The 22,883-nt window shown below is 33.1% G+C and overlaps 1 protein-coding gene across 1 annotated transcript; it reads left to right on the plus strand.

The window, feature by feature from the left end:
* On the plus strand, positions 1-22,304 carry LOC130632755 (uncharacterized). Its single transcript, XM_057444500.1, has 7 exons — positions 1-176; positions 9,916-10,702; positions 15,623-15,876; positions 16,583-19,061; positions 19,146-19,412; positions 19,492-19,682; positions 21,207-22,304. Exons 2-7 carry the CDS (start codon positions 9,957-9,959, stop codon positions 22,175-22,177), a joined length of 4,908 nt encoding a protein of 1,635 aa, XP_057300483.1. The 5' UTR covers positions 1-176; positions 9,916-9,956; the 3' UTR covers positions 22,178-22,304.
* The last annotated feature ends 579 nt before the right edge of the window (positions 22,305-22,883 follow it).

The raw sequence follows: 22,883 nt of genomic DNA on the forward strand, positions 1-22,883 counted from the left end.
GAATGGCATTTTGGATAAAGCATCTTCCATCATACACGCGTGACCTCCATGATTTGTCTAACTAGATGTTTAATATATATATATATATAGTGGCTCAAATATTCTGCTATAATTTGGAGCAGTACGTCAAATTAGAAGTGTTTACTTAACAGTTTGTTTGATTGGCTCAAGTGAAGGTAAATGTCGTTTTTTACATCTTTTTTTTCACTTCAAAATGTAAGCGGCGAAAGTGAAAGTTGCATAGCTAGACCTTTTTGTTTTAAAGGGTGTTAATTAAATTTACTACTGTGGCAATTGTTTCCAGGTGCTAAAATTAGCCCTGGTGCTGAAATCTAAACCCACAACAGGCTAGCTACATTGCTTCATGTCCCAGATCCAGACACATCCAGTTAGCTGCGCTAAGAGCTAAGTAGCATTTGAAATATAACAAGAAGCCCTGCGGCTTGAAGATTTCTGTCATTAGCCTAAAAGATTCTGAAATTTGACATAAGCCTTGAAAACAGAGAATTATGGGGTAAATCATTAAGTATCCCAACTCTCAATTATTATTGTAACTCCCCTGCAATGTTGAAATACAACTCAATAAATAAGAAATAAAAAATAAAATTTTACATATCTATATGAAGTATATATTCTAAAATAACAGTTAAAACTTTAACTGGATATTTTCAAAACTGATCAGGAAAATTCCAAAATACAAATCTTGTTATGTATAAACTTGACGATTCGAACATAATAACTTCTGAACAAGCTCAACTTGAATAAATGAAGTAGTTCATTGTTAATTAATTCAGCAATAAATACATTAGCATTTGAATGTTTCAGTTTTTAAGCCTTCAAAACTTATTCTCTAGCTGAAGATTTTTTGAAAATGCTGATGGTGCATGGTTTGATAACAGCTGATCTGAAAAAGAAAGTACGTTTTAAAAATGAGAAACAAGAATATACAATTTTGCCATGAACTAAATTTACACCAGGTTGTTTAAATATTGTCCCTTTATAGACCTCTCTTTGCCTTTTTGATTTGAAAAGGGAATTTATTAAAAAAAGAAATCAATGCCATGTGATGAACAAGGTATATTATATATGTATATAAATTTAATCAAGCTGACTTTTGAAATGTTTGTTAAACAAGTAACATATTAAGCAGGCGATACATAATTTTGAAACCTGTGAACAATACAGGATTTATTATAGAAATTACAGTACAGAAATTACAATACAGAAATTTCAAATTAGCAAATTGAATTCAACAGGTAGAAACAAAAAAGGGTAAACAAACAATTAAAGAGTTTGTTGGATTTGATAAATCGATGGCCTTTTTCGTGAGATTTTTTAAAGTCAAGTCTTTTCTAAGAAATCTTAGAAAATATTTTATGATACTTTGGAGGAGTTCAAGAAAGTTTTTCAAGTTAACTAGGCACTCAGAGAGAACTGATAATAAATAGTTTTTAATTTTACTGTAGCAGCTTGACGTATTATTAAACAACACAATACTCTGATTTCAAGAAAAGACATGGAATAGAGAGTAGTTAACACAAAGAAGCCTTTAACGGCTTATACTGTGCGTAGCGTCTAGTTATCCTGCACCGGCTAACTATAGACCTTTTTGAATGTTTACATTTTCCGCAGTAAGCCCTTTCGCCTTTAGCAATTGTGTGGTAGGCAAAAAGAAGCAGGCGCTAGGTGAAGTAAGGTTCTTTTAAGTCAGTTTCTTTGCACAAAGGTATTATTACGACTTTATATAAATATATGTCAATCAGAAGTTATGCATCTACACTCGATAATATTTTAAAGACTCAAAAATGTTTCCGTAGAAAGAAATGCCTGCCACGCTGTTGTTAGAGCCAGAAGGGCTTACCATGGGAAATGTAAACATTCAAAAGGCCTATATATTCTGTTACAGGCTAATAGTTCACCCTGACTGTTTGATGCAAGGAAAAATAAAGTTTTGTAACGTTGCAAAAAATATAAAAAACCTGTGCGAATATATATCTTTTTATCTGATAAAAGCCCCCACAAAGTGTAGTTTGAAAGTTATTTTTAGCACACTTTTTTACCATAAGAACAGAATTTGGTATCCAGCCAGGATAAAAATACACAAAGCAGGACAAAGGATTTTTGTTGTTAAAAAAGGCGCTCTAATTAAAGTACTATTTTGTGTAGCTATCTAGCTTGATAGCTAGCTAGTAAGTAAGTAATTTCAGACTATTAAAATGGGTATGTCAGAACCAATCAAAAAGAGAGAGCAAGCACACTTTTCTCACTAGGCAATGTTTGATCTAAAAAATAAAGAAATACACAAAGAATATAAATAGTTCATGTCAATGTCTATAGATCTTCTTACCTGATAAAATACACAAATTTTAAAAATAGTGCTTAGCTCCCTAGATACATCATCAATAAAGCTACTATACGACCAAACCAGACTACAAACGGGCGACCAACAAAATGTAAGCACTTTTAATCATGGCCGTACACGGAATGTTCTGGCATAGAACATAGAGCATAGAATCTCTGTTTAGATTGTCATTAAATTGACAGAGATTAAAATGAAGCATCTTCATTGGCTTTCGAGAAGATGGAAATGTTCAGAGGTTTTAGCCTGGACAAAAATTTAGCAGCGTCCAGGCTCTGTGGTGTCTCTAGATATATATATATCTATCTTCCATCAGGCGATTTTAAAGATTCCGTCCCGTGTAGCGTTGGACGGAAATCAATAATTCATTTTTTTATTTGAAAATATGTTTTTTAAGTATTTGTTTACCTGTTCCTTCTAGCTACCTACTATTTGTAGAGACGAAGATGGTGATAATGGCTAGGGCATGCACACTGTGCCTGGCACAGATAAATTACTAGATGCATATATAAGTGTCAACTTATTTTTACCTGTTCACAATGTAAAAGTTCGTCAGGTGTTGTTTTTTAGTCAATATTTTTGAAAAACAGGATTTTTTGAGCATTTAATTGCTTTGGGTTTCAGAACAAACACAAATTGATAGAATCTTTGTATATTTCTATTGGAATGAGTAGGTACAACGGATTCGGTATGCGTAGACTATGGAGATTTTTGGGAATGCGTAGGAATGAAGGTGCCTCCTTCGTGCTTCGTCATATGCACAAATATATAATGCATATCCTGAGCGTCAGGATATGCACAAATATATAATGCATATCCTGAGCGTCAGGATATGCATTATAAGCGTTTTTATGCCCTGAGCGTCAGGTGCATGAGACAAATGAGATGCACTGAGCGTCAGATGCACCGACATGTCCTGAACATCAGGCACATGCTAATTGTGGTGTTTTCTTCCATACCCTGAGCGTCAGGTGTATGAGAGATGCCCTGAGCGTCAGGGGCTTCAACAAACCCTGAGCGTCAGGTCCATCGACATGTCCTGAGCGTGATACAATTTAATAACACAATAATGAATTCACATATGTAATCAACTGACACTGTCATACTTTATTGCACCAACACTCACAGCTGATATTATGTAATACAGTAATTAAAACATTTAATTTGAATAAAGAAACTGTTAGCCAGTTTTCCAAAACATTGTAACTTATAAGTATATAAAAACAGTCATTAGACCAATCTTCCTAGTAGTGTGTTCAAGTTAGCACTGCATTTTAGGAATACATTAAGCATGGCACTGATATATATTTCTGGGTCACATATTCACCGCTTTGCAGAATAAACCAGGGACGAGGAACCAAAGCGCGAAATGAAGAGTAATGAGCAAATGCATTCACGGGACAAAGTCGTCCGCACTCTAAATGAAGTTTTTCAACTTTGATATGAATGTAAAGAATGTTATTGTCCTATGCACAAAAATCATGCGGTGATAAGTGTGTGAGAGGATCCCATTTGTGTTTGGTAGGAGAGATGTACTCTGATACTGACAATGGCCGAAAATGCCAGTAATACTAAGTAATGCCACATAGCTTTATCGTAGTAAGGCAATTGGCTATCCCCCTAAACAACACATTCTCAGATAGATGAGCTGAAGTAATTGATAGGCAAAGTATAAGTGTGTTATACAAACTTTCTAAGCAGTTGGTTAAGCTTGGAGTTTAAAATTTCGATAATTTGAGCCTGAAATGTTTTTTCCTTATTTAAGCCTGAAAAGGTACTTAAAAATCTTCCATTTACAATGCTTTTTTTGAGGTGGAGGAGGACGACATTGACGAGAACATTTTTTAAGATGTAATATATGTTAACATGTATTTATTGTCATATAGAACAAAGAGTAAGACAATATCACTGACCCCTTAAATATAGCTAAGAAGGTGTTGGGTTATACAAGAAAGATTACATATGAGTGTTGGATGAAAGTATTATTGAGCAAGGAAGAATATTAGAAAGCAAGAGAAGCTGTTGGATTCCATCAAAAAGATTATAGACTATCAGAACAAAAGATTACATAGGAAGAAGAATATTAGAAAGTCTTATAGAAGAAAAAAAGTTAATCGTTTTATTAATTATCTATATATACATTAGTTTGTTATAAATAGATGCATGTTTAAACATCTACTTTATGAAAACTCTTTTTTTTCTGTCCCCACTTTTTCTGTTATGTAAATCAGTTTCTTAAAGGGGCTAGGGAACAGCTGATGGTTTTCAAATTTAGAGACTTACACGAAAGTCGAGCTGATGGTGGCGAAAAACAAAAATGTTTATTTTTCTGGCATGTATGTAATTTACAGACTTGAACATGGTCTATTCATATTTGGCATTGTGTTATGACCATTTATATTGCTGTTATAATTGACTCCAGCGAGATAAACTTTCATGGTCTTTATTTGACAAGGGAGGTACAATCTCCCCTTTTACAAGAATAACTTCTATAAGAATAACAGGGTGAAAATTGCCTAAATAAGAATATTTCCAGGGTGAGTTTGCTTAGAATAAAATTGTTGGTTAACTAAGAAATTAGGGAAATCAAAATGAGACAAATCTTTAACCTGTTATATTTGGTTTGATTAAAATCTCTGGTGAGAAAAAAATAAACATGCTGTAAATGCGTAACAGTATACTAAAAAATATGTGTGAACATCTAATTCAAAAGAATGAGATGTTCACATATGTCGCAAAACTTTACTCTGAAAAATACTTCACCCTCAATGAAAAAACACTGTTCTTATCAAAAAAAGTGTGTATCAAAGAGTTTAAAGTTAATTCCTAAAGTGGAAATAAAGGTGTTGACAATTTATAGCAGATTTTTTTGTATGCTAGGAAACCAGAGCTATAAGTTAATCTAGTGTTTGCTACAAGCGCTGAATTTAAGTTAAATTTCAATTTTCCAGTAAGAGTTTTGACATTGCTGGAGGAAGTGGTGTGGGTAGCTTGTCTCTTTCTGGACACAACTTTTCTCAAGTCTAATTTTACAGTCTAATTATAAACAGGAGATTGACAATTGCTGAACCATATCATTCCATCTTTTTGTCACACGACTTATTATCAATACTTACATAAAATTATTTGTAAATTTAGCTTCTGTTTATTCCTTGTACTTGTATATACTACAAGCTTTATGAAAATATTTAGACTGAAGATGACATTAGAGTAAGTTAAAATATGCATATATCAATTAAAGAAATGTAATTTTTTTTTTATAAATTAGTAGTTATTATTTTTATAATGCAATGAACGTCACAAGTCAAACACAAGAATGGCCTATCTAACAATTTTATTAAATAATAAGCACCAAAGGTGGAATGCCAACATGATAAAATGTTTAATATACATTTCCTTTTCTTTTAAAGAACCCCCCTTGTCACTATGAATGTTTCACAATAAAAATTTACGTAAATGGAAAGCCTGACCATATTTATCCCTTCACTTACTTTGCATCTAAAATTGTGTTTAAAAATTTATTTCCTGATTTCCAAACACTTAATATCATTTACATTGACTCTATCTTGTTGAACCATATCACCAAAGATCCTCTTCAGTTGATTTTTCATTCCAGAAAATGTGAGTTCAGTAATAGTTGCTTTTACCAGTCGTTCTTGTTGCTCAGGTAGTCTTGCGTTTACCAAAAGTTTCATGGTAATTCCATGCCATATTGCTTAGCTTTGTTGTGTAAGCGTTCAAACTCAATTACATATTGTTTCATTGTCATTTCTTCAGTTTTGCAAAAATTTTCAAAATTATCATAGTTAGTAAAAGCTAATTGTAACGTGTCTTTTTTAAATAAGCTGTCAAGAGTTTCTATTACTTTATCAACACCATTATCTGCATTAAGAGTCTCAATGTTCTTTTTAAGAACTGCATCTTCAGCTTTACCTTCAAGTGTAAGAAAAATAGCAGCAGCCTGTTTCTTTTTATCAACATTTGTAAAGATTTGCTAAATTTTTATCTCCTTTTTCCAGTTTTCATATGAAATGTCCTCACTTAACGTTGGCGGGGCCTTGTAATCTTTTCTTGAAGCCATTATTCCTCTGCTACCATTTGTTAAGTAACAATAATGACTTACTTTGATTGTCTCACTTGATTACTCAGCGGTATCACAAACACAACCAGCAGGAACACAACAACACAACTTGATCTGTAACACAACAACACAACTGGATATCAACACAACTGCACAACCACTTAAGACCCCACCAAGAACATTCACTATTGTTTACAGTCTATATTATGGAGGCAACATAATAATATCAACAATCTAATTTATATGATTGTCACAAAATTGTGTGATGATTGCAAAACAAAATGTGTATATATTATCCTCACAACGAGTGAACGTTATAAAGTCATAGCAAAAGCATGATAAAGTTGATATGCATTCACTTAAAAGGGAATTAAGCCTCCAACTTAAATAGCATTATTTCGGTTAACATTACGTTTATTTCCCAATTTCTGTTTAAAATTTTGAAAAATGAATATTAATTAGGTTGATTTTAATATAAAAGTTTCCCCTTCTATGAGCGAACGGTAAGCGCCATTTAAATTTTCTGAGGCCACGCTGATTCTGGAGACTGTTATATCGTGACGTATCTTACGCTGAAGAAGCATAAGCTTGCGCTGAGCGCAAGCAGGGAGATATGGAAAATTTAAGCTCCTGCTCTGACTCCCCTATTATTAGAATATTTAAGTGACTCTAGTGAAACGTCAGTAACAGGATGTTACATGAATAAGCCTGAATACTCCAAGGCAGAACTTGAAAAAGTGACTTATGAATCTAGTGATAGTGAAGAAAAAGACAAATTGAATTCAAGCAGACTTGAAAATTTGCATTGGTGTCCCTGTACATCTTGTGTTATTTTCAATTCCTTCACTCTTGTGGAATGCAAGTGTTGCCAAGAATTTTCCAATTTATTGAATGACAAGTTGAATAATAACAAGTGCATAACGATGCACAAGGATTTTGAAATTTTATGTTTGAACAGCACAGTGTTAGAGACAGCCAGAATACGACATCGACGATACCAGAAAAATATAACAAACTCTCCACATATACTAATACGTAAGTTTTTCTTCAAAAAATTCTCGTAAATATTTTCAAAGACCATATTTCTCATAGTCACACCAATATAAAACATTCTTCGTATCTTTGTATCTTCTCACTTTTCGCTTTATAATCTTACAGGTCCACGCGCTATGAAAATACACACCATCGCAGATAATTCAATTAAATTAAAAATAATATCATTCCTTGAATATCAAATAACAAAGGAAAAGGGCCCTTGTGCCTCAAATAACAATTTGTTTCAAAGAAGTTTTGATGAATGAATAATTTCAATATATTTTATCCTGGTTTACATTATAACTTAAACCTTGATTCCTTATACGGAAATGAGGTATATCAGTTACTGACAGTACATGGCCTGGGTACATTATTATGAAAAGCTTGGAAAAGGATGTCGTGTGGTGATTCCAGCTTGTGTTGTGCGAAAAATAAGGGAAGAATTTCCTGATTTAAATGGAAAGTATACTGGTTTCAAAGAATTTGTTGATATATAACGAGACTTAGCATTTTCAAAAAAACAATAACAACAAGAAAAAGCGAAATAAAGTACAACGGACCAGAGTTATTTTTTTTGAATCGTTCACATTGTGTAAACAACCTTAAAAAAATTGAAATGAGCGTAAAATACGTCAGAGATCTCCACTGCAGATATTGTTTTGATTTTAACATGGCGATTACAGTTGTCAACTTTTATGCTAGAAAAGGGATGTAAATTCAAAGAATTTCAATTTTTTTTATATACTATCAAAATATGTGTTTTATATACTTTTATATACTATAATTTTATATACTATTAAAATTGTAAAATATATTTCCGATTAAAAAAAGTTTGGGCTAAATTCCCCTTTAATTTTAAAGAAAACCTACTTGCAACCATTGATGTTTGCTAAAACAAATAGAATTACAAGGAAAGCCTGTCTAGTTTTATACCACCAATCACTCAGCATCCAGGGACCTGCCAATAAGGTTATTTCCTGATTTCCAAACACTCACTAAATCTGTTCAAATTGAGAAAAAGTCATGTATCTAGGCACAAGAGTAGCCTAATCCAACAGAAAATCTGCATTCAACATTGATGTTTGTTAATGTTGTTTGTTAATGTTGCCCTAATTATTGTTTAGATTAAGTCATCTTGGGAGCTAAACTCCTTTTTAAGATCATCTTTGACTTGCTTGCGGATACTCATTTTTGTGAGAATTGTGTCTTTTGTGTTCCTTAACAATTCAGCCTGGTAATGTTTCTTACATGTTTCTTATGTTTTGCCAAATTTGAACCCAAGTAGCTTTGTAAATACTTATATAAGCAAATGAAATTCTAAAATGAGCCTTAAGGATGCTTATGAAAAACATGATCAGGACCAAAATATGCCTATTGCGTTCATCATCATTAATTACAATTTAAATCTCAAGACATGCTGGTTAATGCATATATAAAGAATAAAGAGAAAACTGCTAACGAAACAAAACATAAAAACTTAAGAATGTTTTAGGCTTCACATAACGCTTAGTATATGCTTAAAAATAGGGATGCTTATAAATGCTATGCTCATAAACGAACATGTATAAGAATTATCAAGACCTGGTTAGGGTCCAGTTCCTTTACAAGCAAGTGAGACTAATATCCCTGGCAACCTTTAAGATTAGGTCTATAGGTAGAAACCTCCCCCACTGTGCCAGGCTCTACATGACATTCTCAATGATTAAGGTAAACCTAATGTATACCAACCACAATGCTAAAGAACTGTACTTCTGTCACCACAATGTGATGCCGTAGATTAGTGGTTATGTGGCGCTGTAGATTAGTCGTTATAGCTCGTACTCTGTGCAGGAGACCGGGGTTTGATTCCTCTTGTCGGCAATTCAACATGGGAGAGTGAATGTTACTATAGCCCCGGGTTAACCCACGCCATGCGAGGGAAATTGGGGAGATGGCTCACTGTGTGGGCTGTTGGATGTTGCCGGGAGGCCCTAATTAGGTCTGCGTAGCTCAAAATGAGCATTAAATACTCTAGGACTCTCCATCTAAGCCATGGCCCCTTCTGGAAATAATAGACAGGGTATATCCCTCGATATGTGTGAGGCTAGCCATGTAACATATGCTCATCTATCTACAATTAACATGAGTAAAACTTGCAGTTTAGCTCCAGATAAACTCTTGAGAAGGTCATACAAATTCAAAAGTTTAAAACCTTTGTGCTCTCAGTGTTGGAATAGGAAAAAATCTGTAAAAAAATATGAGAGTTTATAGGTAAAAGGGACTAAACACACAAAATTAATTGCAGACTACATCCATTATTCTCATCCCCCAAAATTACATTGGTATTGGAAAATGGCAATGTTTTTATCAATTGTTTTTAAAAATTTAGCAATCACTTGAGCCAATTGCACTTATTAAAAGGGAAAAGTTTTTATGGTGTTTATATACTATTTTGTTTTAGATTATATATATATACACAAGTTTGCATAATGCTTGGTAAAGATGAAGACAGCTCCTTTGCCTCAATCGCTTATCGTGGAAAATGAATATAATATCCGTCTGGATGTTTTTCTTCGGGAAGGAAGAAAGCACCTTTGCTGTGTATTACATGATCCATTGAAAGGAAACCTTCCTATTGACAAAAAGAAATTGTATGCACATCTTCAGCGCTTCAAGAAAGAGCTAAAACATTTAAAGAAAGATCAGAAACAACTTCTATTTCCTTCAAATAATCAAACTGATTCCAGCAGCTTCGACATTTCAATTTTGTGCGACTTATTCATTAATTGCACCAATGTATCAAAACCAATTGGTGGTTGGAGAAAGGAGCCAAAGGATGATGATTTTTCTATAGGTGCTGATGTTATTCGATTAAGAAATTTAAGAAATTTTATCTTGCATAAAACATTGTTTACTTATCAGGAATTTTGTGATGTTTGGAAAAAACTTAAAGCTGTTCTTAAAAGATTAGGATATGATTTAAACACTGTAAAAGGTTTAAAATCAGAACCACTAGATGATTTAAAAGATTTAAAAATTTCTATCCTTGAAAGTATTCAAAAAAGACAGGGAGAAAATATAGAGCAATGTCAAGCAGACATTCAGCAAGACCAAGCTGAGATTCAAAACATTAAATGTAAAGTACAAAGCCACTCAGAGAGATTGAATAAGCTTGAAAATGATTGCAAGTCCAAAGGAGCAAAGCGAAAAATAGAAATCTACCCGGAAAAAAGAGATTCAACTCAAAGGTATGTTCTGTTAATGCCTTAAGTTTTTAGGAGCTATATATATTTTTTATTTTTTAAGTTAAATGGGGAACTAAACATAAAAATTATATTCAATTTATATATGTTGTTACTTCTACCATAAGAAAATAAATTCAAGTATATATTCTTGAGGTTTCATATGACACCAAAGTGGCATAAATAAGAACTTCATTACCTCAAAATATGACGAGAAATCCCAACCCCTAATTCCTAAAAAAAGACTGGGACGAAATTGGTGTGTTACGTTGCAAAGTACAGAAAATTCCGATTTTATTTTATGCTAAATATCCTAAGTTGTTCTGCTTTCAGTTGTTCAAGTTGCTCCCTTGTGTGACAAAGAGTTCAGTTTCGTAAGATAACTTCAGAAATATCAAACAACCTACTTTGTAAAAAATTGTTGCAAGCAATAAGAAGAAAAGGCACCTTAGACCTTACTGAGGATAAGACAAAGTTCATTAAATCATCATCATCATTATTCTCAGCCTAACGTCCATTTTTTATGCTAGCATTGGTTGCATGGGGGCACATTAACAACCCTTTTCCAATCTGACTTAGACTTTGTTAGATTTAAACTCAAATTTCCCTGCATTATGTCTGTACTTATTACCCCTCCTGCCAAGTCTTGTCTCTCAGACTGGAGTTACACATCCACCTAACTATTTTTAAATCATTTCTTTCTAAACACAAATAAGGATCTAATATTTGACTATTTAGTAAGCTAATAGGCGAACCAATGTCATCATCATCATTCTCGGCTTACGTCAGTTTTCCATGCTAGCATGGGTTGGATGGGGTATATTAATGACCCTCTTCCAATCTGATCTAGACTGTGTTAGATCTAAACTCAACTTCCTCTGTATCTATCGTTATAACCTCTTGCCAAGTCCTTCTCGGTCTGCCTCTGGGCTTTGCCCCAGGAACTATCAAGTCTCTACACTTTCTTACCCAATTATCCTCCTCCATTCTTTCCAAGTGCCCCAGCCAATTCAATCTTCTTATCTGGATAACATCTTTAATTCTACGGATACTTAGCCTGCTTCTTAGCTCATCTGAACTCTTTCTGTCACTCAGATTGGCGCTACACATCCACCTAACCATTCTCATATCATTCCTTTCTAAACGGTCAAGATCTTCCTGCTTCACTGCCCATGTCTCACTACCGTACAACATAACACTTCTTACACAGGCCTCCTACAACCTACCTTTTACCTCAATTGACAGGACTCTGCTAGTCAACAAAGGAGGTAACTCTCTGAACTTTTTCCAAGCAGAACCTATCCTGCAAGTAACACTTCTTCCAACACCCCCTTCACTGCCCAACATATCACCTAAGTAACAGAAGTTCTCAACTATCTCTAATGAGCCACTGTTGTACATCATTAAAGCTGGAAATACTTCATTCTCTATAATCTCACCTTTGCAACGCTTGCATACAAACTGAATGTCAGCTCTTAACCTTCCACTAATACTACTGCACTTCTTATGTACCCAATGCTTGCAAGTCTGACAAAAAATTGAGTTACTACCAACCCCTTTCCTGCAAACTCCACAAGGCCACTTTCCAGCTACAAGGTCACACTTGGCTGCAATGCTACTAATCATGACTTTAGACTTCCTCCACTTCTCAAACTTTTCAACTAATTCTTCCATCGACTCTGCTATGAGAACCAAATCATCTGCATACAATAACTCCCATGGACAACCTGTTCTGAACTCCATCGACAGCGCTTCTAAGACTAGAACAAACAACAAAGGACTAAGTACAGAACCCTGATGTACACCAACATTTACACTAAATTCATGAATAAGTGAATCGTTAATCCTGACACGACTTCTAGCATTGCTGTACATAGATTTCCATTGTAACTAGCCACTCATCCACACCTAATTTTCTCATAACCCACCAAGTAACTTTACGTGGCACTCTATCAAAAGCTTTCTCTAAATCTACAAAGGCAAAATAGAGATTCTTTCTCTTTCCTAAATACTTTTCCTGAAGCATCTGTAGCGCCACGCCCTGGAACAAAACCAAATTACATCTTATCTATATCAATCCTTTCTCTAAGTAACTTATCAATCACTCTTTCAATAACTTTCTTTACTTGATCAACCAACTTCAAACCTCTATAGTTACCCCTTTCTAATGCATCACCCTTGCCCTTGAAACAATTCACTATTACACTCGACTGCCACTCACTCCGAATAGCACCATCCTTTATAATCTGGTTAGCAAGACTTGTAATAAGCTCAACTCCAATATACCCAGATGCTTTTACCATCTCTGCAACAATACCTGATACTCCTGCAGTCTTGCCAATCTTCAATTTCCTAATAGCCTCCACTACCCATTCTGTCTTGATCTGCATAGCTGGCCCTTCTACAACATCATCATCAGACAAATTATCCTCATCCCAATCAAACTCAGTGTTAAGCAACCTCTGATAATAATTCTTCCAAGCTACCCTTTTCTCCTCCTCTGTGCTAGCCAAAACACCTTCATCATTACGTATACACTTCTCACCTACAACATCTTGGTTAGTCTTCTTCATTTGCTTTGCTATCTTGAATACCTCATTGCGCTGGTCTTCCCTTCTTAACATCAATGTCATCAACATTTTGAACATCAAACGAAAGCAAAATGCATTTTTAATATAGGTTTGTATAGACACACAGTTTTGAAATCCGATTTCGTTTATATATTTTTTCCCTAGCAGAAAATATTGTTTCTCATTATTTTAAATTCTCAATGTAAGGTCCATCATACACAATAGATTTGAAAAAAGGATGAGCTTTTGTTCTACTTATTGAAAGGATTTCTTTTTGGCATAAAACCAGGATCAATGGGGAAGTGACAATGCATCTAAAATAGTTTCAAAAGACTGCTTATAGTTGAAGAAAATGTGTTTTTATTGTTGTTGGTTATCATGGTTTTCCTGAAAAATGAGAAATTTTTATTTTTGGAAAAAAAAAACATTCACTTTTTACAGTTTTTTTTAATAATGTGTTCATAAAGTTCCTCTGGGATTTTGTTGGTATTGCAGCTGTGAGGAACATTTTGCAAACATTTGCTATCACTTCACAAACAATTTGGATCATTTGAAATATTTTGGTTTAGTGTTTATATAATATATGTTAAAACATATCGTATTGGGCAGGTTACTTACCAAACTCTTTTATGTCTTCTCTAGGATTCATATTTCTCACTGCTATTGCTGCTGAGTGCTGCACTTTGCAACATCATTTTGTTACTAGATCCAGTCTTCTTGTTTTTATGTGGCCCAATAAAAGCATATTGCTGGCACTTTCATTGCCACCATTGTGGTAAAAAAAGACATAGTTAAGGAGCACTTCTTTATGTTTTAAAATATAATCCATGTTTGATAATATATCGCAAAATAATTTTTGTGTCTGTAGGTCCCCTTTAACAAGATTTGGATCTTCATGCTTCAAATCTTCTATTTAGCGAAATGACAAACAGTATAGTTGTTGTTGTTTAAGTATGATGACGGAATGTGTGTTTATTTAAATAAAAGCAACCTAAAATTTGCTGTTCTTCTTTTTGATCAGAAAAAAATTGGTCACTGGTCACATTTGAAAGGTGGTATTCTTATTATAGAGTACGAAGTGACCAGTGAGTTTGATTGCACTTTTAAGATTATATATATACATCGGAGAAAAGAAGATAAAAGGAAATACATTTTTTTACCTGTTAAAATCTTTTCAATTTTTCTGTTACTAGTTTTTAGTTCTTCGGAAAATGGGAAAATGCTTGTCACTATGGCCAGCTATCATTTTTATCATTTTGCAAAAAATAAATTTGCACAATAAAGTCTCAGCCAATCAAAAATAAGTTTGCAGAAACTAAATGTGCCAAAATAAATTGAAGAAGTGCTCCTGTGTACACTGAGCAGGATTTAATCTGTTGTTGCAAAAACTTTGAAATGCAAATAAACCCACTGCCTAATTCACAGTCCTACAAAAATTGGAAAATTTAGCCCAACATTTATTAACACACAAAAACCCCACATTTTTTAAGAAATTATATAACACATCCAGGTATTCAATCTCTACTAAGAATTATTCACCTGGATTGTTTTGAAATCATAACAATAAAGCATAATCAGTGTATTAAAGTTGAAGTTCCACTGTCTGTATTAAAATTTTAACTAACATAAAAACTTATATAGTAATTTTAGCATTCCCAAGGCCGATTCAGAAAATTATTTTGGGGTTCCATGGTCCACTGACAAATTTGACTATCAGTTGTCTGGTTGTTTTGCTGTTATGTGTTTGGTTGTTGTATGTTTGCACTGTTAATGTATTAAAAAATACATAAATTAAAATAATGTATTATTTTTTTTCTTATTGTATATGTGAGTGTTTCTTCATACAAATAATGGTCTTCACCCTGAAAGTACCTTAACAAAAATAAATATCATTTTTTAAACTGTCTCTCTATTTTGGGCACCTAGAGTAGATGGCCCCAAAATCATTATACCAATGTCTAAATCGACATATATCAGCCCCTGCATCCCAATTTGAGTTGTTTGAAATTGTATTTTTTGTGACAAGTTAGTAGTTTTACCAACTTCATTTTAGTTATTATACAGAATTCACCGAATGCATACCCCTATATTACCAAAAATGGGTAATCTCTATAGCAATGCCTATATTTTGTCTACTAGCCAAAAGTGAGCCGTAAAACCATGCACGAAATTTTAAATTTGCAAATAACAAATGCTATATATATATTTTTATTGATTTTGCTGTGACGATTGAATTCTTACTGGCTAATAATAATGACTTTCAGGGTGGGAATAATGACAAAGGCTGCTACAGCTAGTATTTATTAAAAAATATGCGTGGTGGGTGATTTTTCAATTATTGTTTTTTTTTGTTTAGGTTTTACATTTTTAAGAATTTTGAACAAGACACTGTTGTTCAATTTGATGGTAATTATCCTTTGCACAAAGTAGAAGTATGCAAAATAGATCAAGCAAGCTTTGAAGAACTTCAAGAGGGTGTTGAATATCACAAAAAAGTTGTAGAGAAAAGACTACATGTTACTCTTTTCAAAAATGCTGTATTTGGTGTTAAAGAAATTACTTTCAATTTAGTTGATGCTACACATAAAAAAATAAGAGTGACAATTAAAGGTTAGTTAAACAACTTGAATAGGACATTATTGAAGATATTATTTCGGTTTGTCTGTTCAGTATTCATATTACTGTGGAAAGTTTATCATTTCTTGAACATGATGGGATGCGCCCGATGATGGGAGAAGGATCTCCCGAAACATCGCCTACTAAACTATCATGTTCAAGAAATGATAAACTTTCCACAGTAATTGAATAGGACATTTCTGAAAATGCACCATCACGCGAGATGTTTTCAATATGTTTGTTTTCTTTATCAAGTTCATCATGGAGTTTCCCCCTCTGATCACTATTTCATCAAATACATACCCTTTTTTAAAGAAGGGAGGGATTATTTATTTCCATTTAAATGGAGCCAGCATGGGTATTTAGGGTGATAGGATGATGGCGAGAATTTTCATCAAATACAGTGCTTTTGCAAGTAAATATGATAATTGTTTTTACAAAATCATTTTTTTTTCAACCATTTTTTTCATCTAACAAATAAACACAATGCTGTTAGAACATTTAAAAAAACATCAACAGTGTTGCTCTTTTGTTTTCATATATTACCACTTTCACTGTCCAGTTAATAGTTTTGTAGAATTTTGCACAAATTTGGCAAAGTTTTAGGTGAAACAACAAAAATAAGTTACACAATTATTCATTCTGCAAAAATGAAATATAACGTAATTGATTACAATTTTCATATGCTTCTACTTATTAGATGATGATCTAGTATGTGCACACAGATTCGTTAACAATTGCAAGCATTTTGTTGTGTCAACTCACAACTGTTGTGAAATCTCATCGGAAATTGAAAATATCATCAACACAGAGATAGAATATTCAGATGTTGAATTTATCGTTGGTGGAACAGTGCACAGAAAGTCGCACAGTGACTATAAAGACTACGCTTTGGAGTATCTTACAAGATATTACACGTCAGACGAAATGTATTTACAAGAATCAGTGCAATTCCCTCCTGTTGTTTTCAAGCAAAAATGTTCTACATTTGCTGCAAAACTCAAGAGTATTTTAGAAAAAACGAAAAACAACTTACTTTTTGTGATAACACATTACAACTCTATGGAGCACTTGAAATTTTTCAAGTTAGATTCACAATTTACATTGAATTGCAAAGAAATAGGCGATTTTAATAATAGGATTTTGATTTTGCATCAAGGCTGTAATGCTATCATCAACATTCGTTATACAGAGACAACAGATGAATTGTCTATTCAGCAAGAGTTCCAAAGAGGTGCTGAAGACATCAAATGTTTATGCGCACTTAATAAAAAACACATCATAAAAGGCTCATTAGAGTTTGTTAATGTTGTTGTTGCTCCTGAATTTAAAATTAGTAAAGAAACATCTTTTTGCACAGATTGCCATTTATTACATAACGATATTGTATCATCAGAAAGAAAAATGCGAGATTTTTTTATTAAGTTATTGCAACACTCTGAAGTAATCGGTTCACAGGAAAATGCTTTTAATGAGCAAAAGCAGTTTTTGATTGTTTTAAGCCACATTGTTTGTTTTATTGCCACGAAAGAAGCTTTATATCCTATGCCAACACCAAGTAGCAATATTGCGGAACAAATTGGTACCCTGCATTTAACAAGTGAGCAGCTTCGGTATTTATACCATCCAGAGAAGAAAAAAATTATTATTGGGCCGTTGGGCAGTGGCAAAACTGTTTTAGCATTGTCCCATTTGGAGCTGATTTGTGAATGTTCTGAAAACATGACAGCTGTTGTTTACTATGTGGTTTGGAAGCATAACGCTTTAGTTCTAAAAAATGTTGAAAAGTATGTCCAGCATGTCACTCGAAAAAGAGATGTAACTATTCTTGTAAAAAGCGTTGTTGAGTTGGCGAAAGAGTTGCGTTTCACTAAAGTTCCCAAACTTTCGTTGCTTCTCAAGCGCTTACTAAAGAATCATAAAGATGCAACTGTGCACCTGATAGCAGATGAAGTGGATGGAGAGATGTTCGACCTAGGGGAAGCATTGGCTTTAAAGCATTACATTGAAAGAGAAAATAAAGTAAAAGATTCGATGATTGTGCTATTTCCAGAATCCCTAGAGAAACATCGAAGGTTCGAATCAAGCACCAATGCACAAGATCATGACAAGTTTAAATATAATGAGACAGGTATGCATGTATTGCAGTTAAACAAAAGTATGAGAACAACAAAAGCGAATTTTGAATTTTTGAAAGCATTTGAAAGAAAATTGTGTCAACTAGAAAGTATCATTGTCCATCCTGTTAACGAAACAGAATCTGTTACAAGTTTGCCAAAAGTATCTACCAAAGATGAAAAGCCATTGTTGAATGATCGCAATAAATCTACAGTCAAAATGCACATGCTTCAAAAGGTTTCCACAAAAAATAAGTCAACATTCGAACCACCAATTGATATTGACGTTGCAGCTGCTGCAAATGATGACAATACTATTGGTGATGCTAAAACAGTAACAAAATTTAAATGTAATTCGGTGGATGTTATTGGACATAACATCAAAGGCAAAAAACCTATTTTCTTATACTTAGAAGGAAAAGATAAAAAAGAAGATTGTCTTATTACAATGCTAGCCATAGCTTTAGAACATATATGTCTCAATCGCTCAGATAAAAAACGTTTGTTCATGTACAACAGAACGACGCAATTAAATGTATTTAATAAAATTTTAAATCTTCTGGATATGGAATATTGTTGCTATAATTCATCTTCAGGATGGAAAATCAGGAAACATGATGGCACCTTAACCAATTGGTATGCTGATAATTGTAATTTGTTAACTGATCATGAAGGTTGCCGTGGTTCAGAGGCAGAGGAGTGTTTATTAATTGTTGATCCTAGAGAGAAAAAGCTACATCATTTGACCCTGGAATGCATGACACGAGCAACTTCGAACTTAGTTTTGATCTCAATGAGCAATATATTTGTTGAAGAAAATGAACCTTCTTCATTGGGTGGTATCTTCAAGGAGCTAGCCGATATGTATTTGCAGGTGGTACATGTTGAAAACATTGAGCATTCAAATACAGAAAAGTGCTATGTTGCTAAAGATGGTTTGTCAGGTGGTGTTAATGTTAAATCGTGGAAGTATAAAGACTTTATGAAAAAGATCAAATGTATGAAATTTCATGAAGAAGTTCCACAGAGAGAAAAGAATATAAATGCAGCAATACTGAGAAAGTAAGTTTTTTAGTTCTTTATCCCTAACTTTTGTTTTTTTGTTTTTAATCATCTTTGTGTTACTTATGCATTGCTTATGTGTAGCTTTCAGCCTCCTGCCGTGGTTCAAAACTTTACTTGTGCATATTCAAGTGAAGCTTGTTGCGATTTGTGTTGGCTAGACCAAGGCTATCATTATATCTTGAAAAAGAAAAACGAAACTGATGGATATTGGGAACTATTGGAAAACACAGCTTCTTCCAATGCATATGTTTTAGATAATATGGTTATTGGAGAAAATTACAAGTTTAGTATTGTAGCAACAAATTCGTTTGGAGAATCAACCCCAATACAGTTGTCATATTGCCATAGGTAAAAAAAATTTTTGATGCCAATTTGCATATAAGGGATTCTCATCTCATTGTTTCAATTTTTGTTACTCCTTATTTAGGCCAGCATTACTGTTAAAAGATATTTCTACAAACCAGCTAACAAATTCTGAAAGCCAACCAACAAGTTCTACTATCCAACCAACAAATTATGCAAGCGAAACAACAAGTTCTACTATCCAACCAACAAATTCTAAAAGCCAACCAACAAGTTCTAATATCCAACCAACAAATTCTGAAAGCCAACCAACAAGTTAGAACATTATAAGCTATTCCATAATTTTATTACTGTATTTTCCTTCGATTTTGCATTAAAGTTGATGTTGGACTTATATTATAGAACTTAAAAAGTTAGCTAACAAGTCTTTTTAAATTTTTTTAAAAAGCTCTTTTCGGTCTCAAGATATTCACTAACCGACATGCAGATCCTACGTTAGTCCAACATCATTTTATACCTTGGGTTCCCTTTAAAGTTTAACACTTTTAAATCTTTTCAAATGCAAAAACTGCATTGTTTGCACTAAATTTATTTTTGGATTTAATTCAGAGTTGCCTAATCACCCCCATTTTAAAATTCTCCTTAGCTTTGCTCCAAAAAAAAATCAGGATTTTAAATTTAAATTTTTTTATTATTATAATCAGTCTAATCCTTTTTGAGATTGAGAAATTTGTGCTTTCCAGGTGATGTATATTTTAAGTATATATAGTTGCTACTAAATATATTAATTTGGGCATATGACTTCACAATAAAAATAAGTACGAGAAGTTTGATTTATGATGACCTTGTTGAATGAAAAATGTCATAGTTGCTACTACTATTATATTAACAGCTATTTGTTTCCTGAATGTAAGTCTCCTAAATAACAATTATAATTATTATTATTTCCTGTGATTATTACCTGTGAAAATTTATCTTTAAGAAAGTCTGCATGAAATCACACAAAAAACTTCCATTTCAAAATTTTAATCTTGTTATGATATAAAGTACAGGGTTCCCACGCCTCCTCATTACTCCTCAAACATCCTCAAATTCAAAAAGTCTTCTCAATTCTCCTCAAATGTCGTCAATTTTTTATGAAATTTTATTTAGGTTTTCTCAAATCTCCTCAAAATTTTTTCTGACATTTGGTTATTTTTTATATATGCTATTTTTTATATTATTTATTTTAAATCACTCCAATTTGTGGTTGCTGTTGCCTGCAAACATTGCTTTTTTGTTGTGTTTGTTTTTGAAGCAAAGTTTCTTAGTTATCTTTTGTAAGAAAATAGTGAGATGCCAGTCTGTGTGTTCCTTCACAAGTGCAAGTTTTTCTCCTCAAATCTCCTCGAATTTGTTAACAAAAGCTCCTCAAAGGTCCTCAAATGTTCTCAAATTTTGTTTTGAAAAAAGAGTGGGAATCCTGTAGTATAATGGTACTTAATCTCTACTTTGTATTTATTTTAATCAAAATAACATAGATGGTAAACTGCAGGAGAAAAATTGTAGAAGTAGTACTTTATTGTCAGAAAAACTTTAAGTGCGTTTTCAATGTTAATGAGAAATTCCAACAAAAAGTTACTTTCTTTTTGAAGAAATTTAATTTTTATCCTCTGCAAAAAAAAATTCCTGCAAAATCAATTAACCACAAAAAGGTGTTTCCACAAAAATATTTCTAACATAAGGTAACTGTCCAAGTACAAGTGCATTTTTTTAAATAATGACATATTTCTTATGATGACATTTCTGTACGAACAAATTTTTTACATCATATGGTATCTATAATTAATTTATTTTCAGGATCAACGAGTTCCGACTGTAATGTCAGTTCTATAGGTTACTTTGAAGAAGATGGTGCTGATAGGGATAGTGAAAATGTTGACTCTTATGAGGATGACAACTATATTGGCGATGTTGACTTTGACCCTGGGGAGTGTAACGATACCGTTCATGATAGTGATACTGATATAAGTAATAATTACTCCCATCTTGATAGTGAGGATAACCGTCACACTAATAATGGCAACAGGGTTGATGATTGTGATGTTGATATGGGGCCTGATGTAGATGACGATAACGATGATGATATTGATGTTGACGGTGATGACAATGATGTTGGTAATGTGAAAAGCAATGATGATGGTGATTACAACCATCACAATGTTAATTGCCGCAGCATTTATGATGATGATGATGATGATGATAATGATGATTTTGAGTCTAGTGAGAATGACGATGATTATAATGTTGTTAGCAACCTGAAAAGCAATGACGATGGTGATGATAACCATCACATCGTTGATGGCAACAACAGTGATGATGGTAATGATGATTTTGTGTCTAGTGAGAATGACAACGATGATGATAATAATGATGTTGGCAATGTGAAAAGCAATGACGATGGTGACAATGATTTTTGGCCTGGTGAGGACGAAGAGGAGGATGATGACAGCAATGGCAGTGATAACTTTGAGCCTTGCGAGAATGACGGCGATGATGAAAATGATAATGATGTTGGAAACATAGACAGCAGTGATGTGTCTGACTGTGACGATGATGGCTACGACGATGATGGTAACGACGATGATTATCAAAGATTATTATATGAAGCATATGATGAAATAGAGGAAAACCTCAGCGAAGTTGAAGATGACGCTAATACCGACAGCAGTGAGGAAGATTTGAGCTATCATTATGATTATGATTTCGATGATATTGTGTCAAGCTGTAGTGAGTACAAACAGATGGAAGAAGACGATGAAGATATTTAAATAAAAAAACTACTTTTGTGATAATTTAAGATGCAATTAAAGCTAAAAAAGTTTTTTTTAAAGGTTATATTTTTAATTCATTCTTACTTGAAACATTCAGATACATCTATTTTACTTAGAAGTTATTTGTTTGCAGTTACTATTTTCAAACAACATGCGAAAGTTCACTGTGTTTCAATGTTATGATCTGATTTTTTTCTTAGAAAACTTAGTTTTATTTCGTTTTTAATGTACATAACATTGATTTAGTACCCCAAATTTATTTTTAAAAAGTGCGCTTGTAAAAATCCAAAACAATTTGATTGTAGGATTGGTCATGGATAATAAGAGATAACAAATTTAGGCCTTATTCACAAATGTTTGCCCTCAATTATTTACTTACTTTTTATTAACATTTATACTTCATTTCATCTGAATAAAGATTTTTTTGAATAAGATATGTATAACCAATAAAGTCTCTAAAGTTTTTCCCCACAAAATTCAAAAATTTTGAAGTGTTCACGAACGTTTCCGCTTTAAAGTACTTGCATCTAGCGTTTCTATAGAATCCTTTTTAAGTATGTGTCAATGTAAAGTCAATGTAACTGTATAATTTCTTTGTAATATACTTTCAATTACTCATTGATATGTATATATCAGTTTCAACCCTGTATACTTATTCTTAAGATAGTTTGTGACAACCAAAATGTGTAAATAAAAGTCTATT

The sequence above is a fragment of the Hydractinia symbiolongicarpus genome, chromosome 1, assembly GCF_029227915.1.
Source record: "Hydractinia symbiolongicarpus strain clone_291-10 chromosome 1, HSymV2.1, whole genome shotgun sequence".
Classification (NCBI taxonomy): domain Eukaryota; kingdom Metazoa; phylum Cnidaria; class Hydrozoa; order Anthoathecata; family Hydractiniidae; genus Hydractinia; species Hydractinia symbiolongicarpus.

Bases quoted from the DNA above. Each gene is read 5' to 3' on its own strand.
- LOC130632755 (XM_057444500.1), top strand. From the start codon at position 9,957: ATGAAGACAGCTCCTTTGCCTCAATCGCTTATCGTGGAAAATGAATAT. The intron at 19,062-19,145 runs GTAAGTTTTTTA...GCTTATGTGTAG, and splicing joins AATGCAGCAATACTGAGAAA to CTTTCAGCCTCCTGCCGTGG. The intron at 19,683-21,206 runs GTTAGAACATTA...ATTTATTTTCAG, and splicing joins TTCTGAAAGCCAACCAACAA to GATCAACGAGTTCCGACTGT.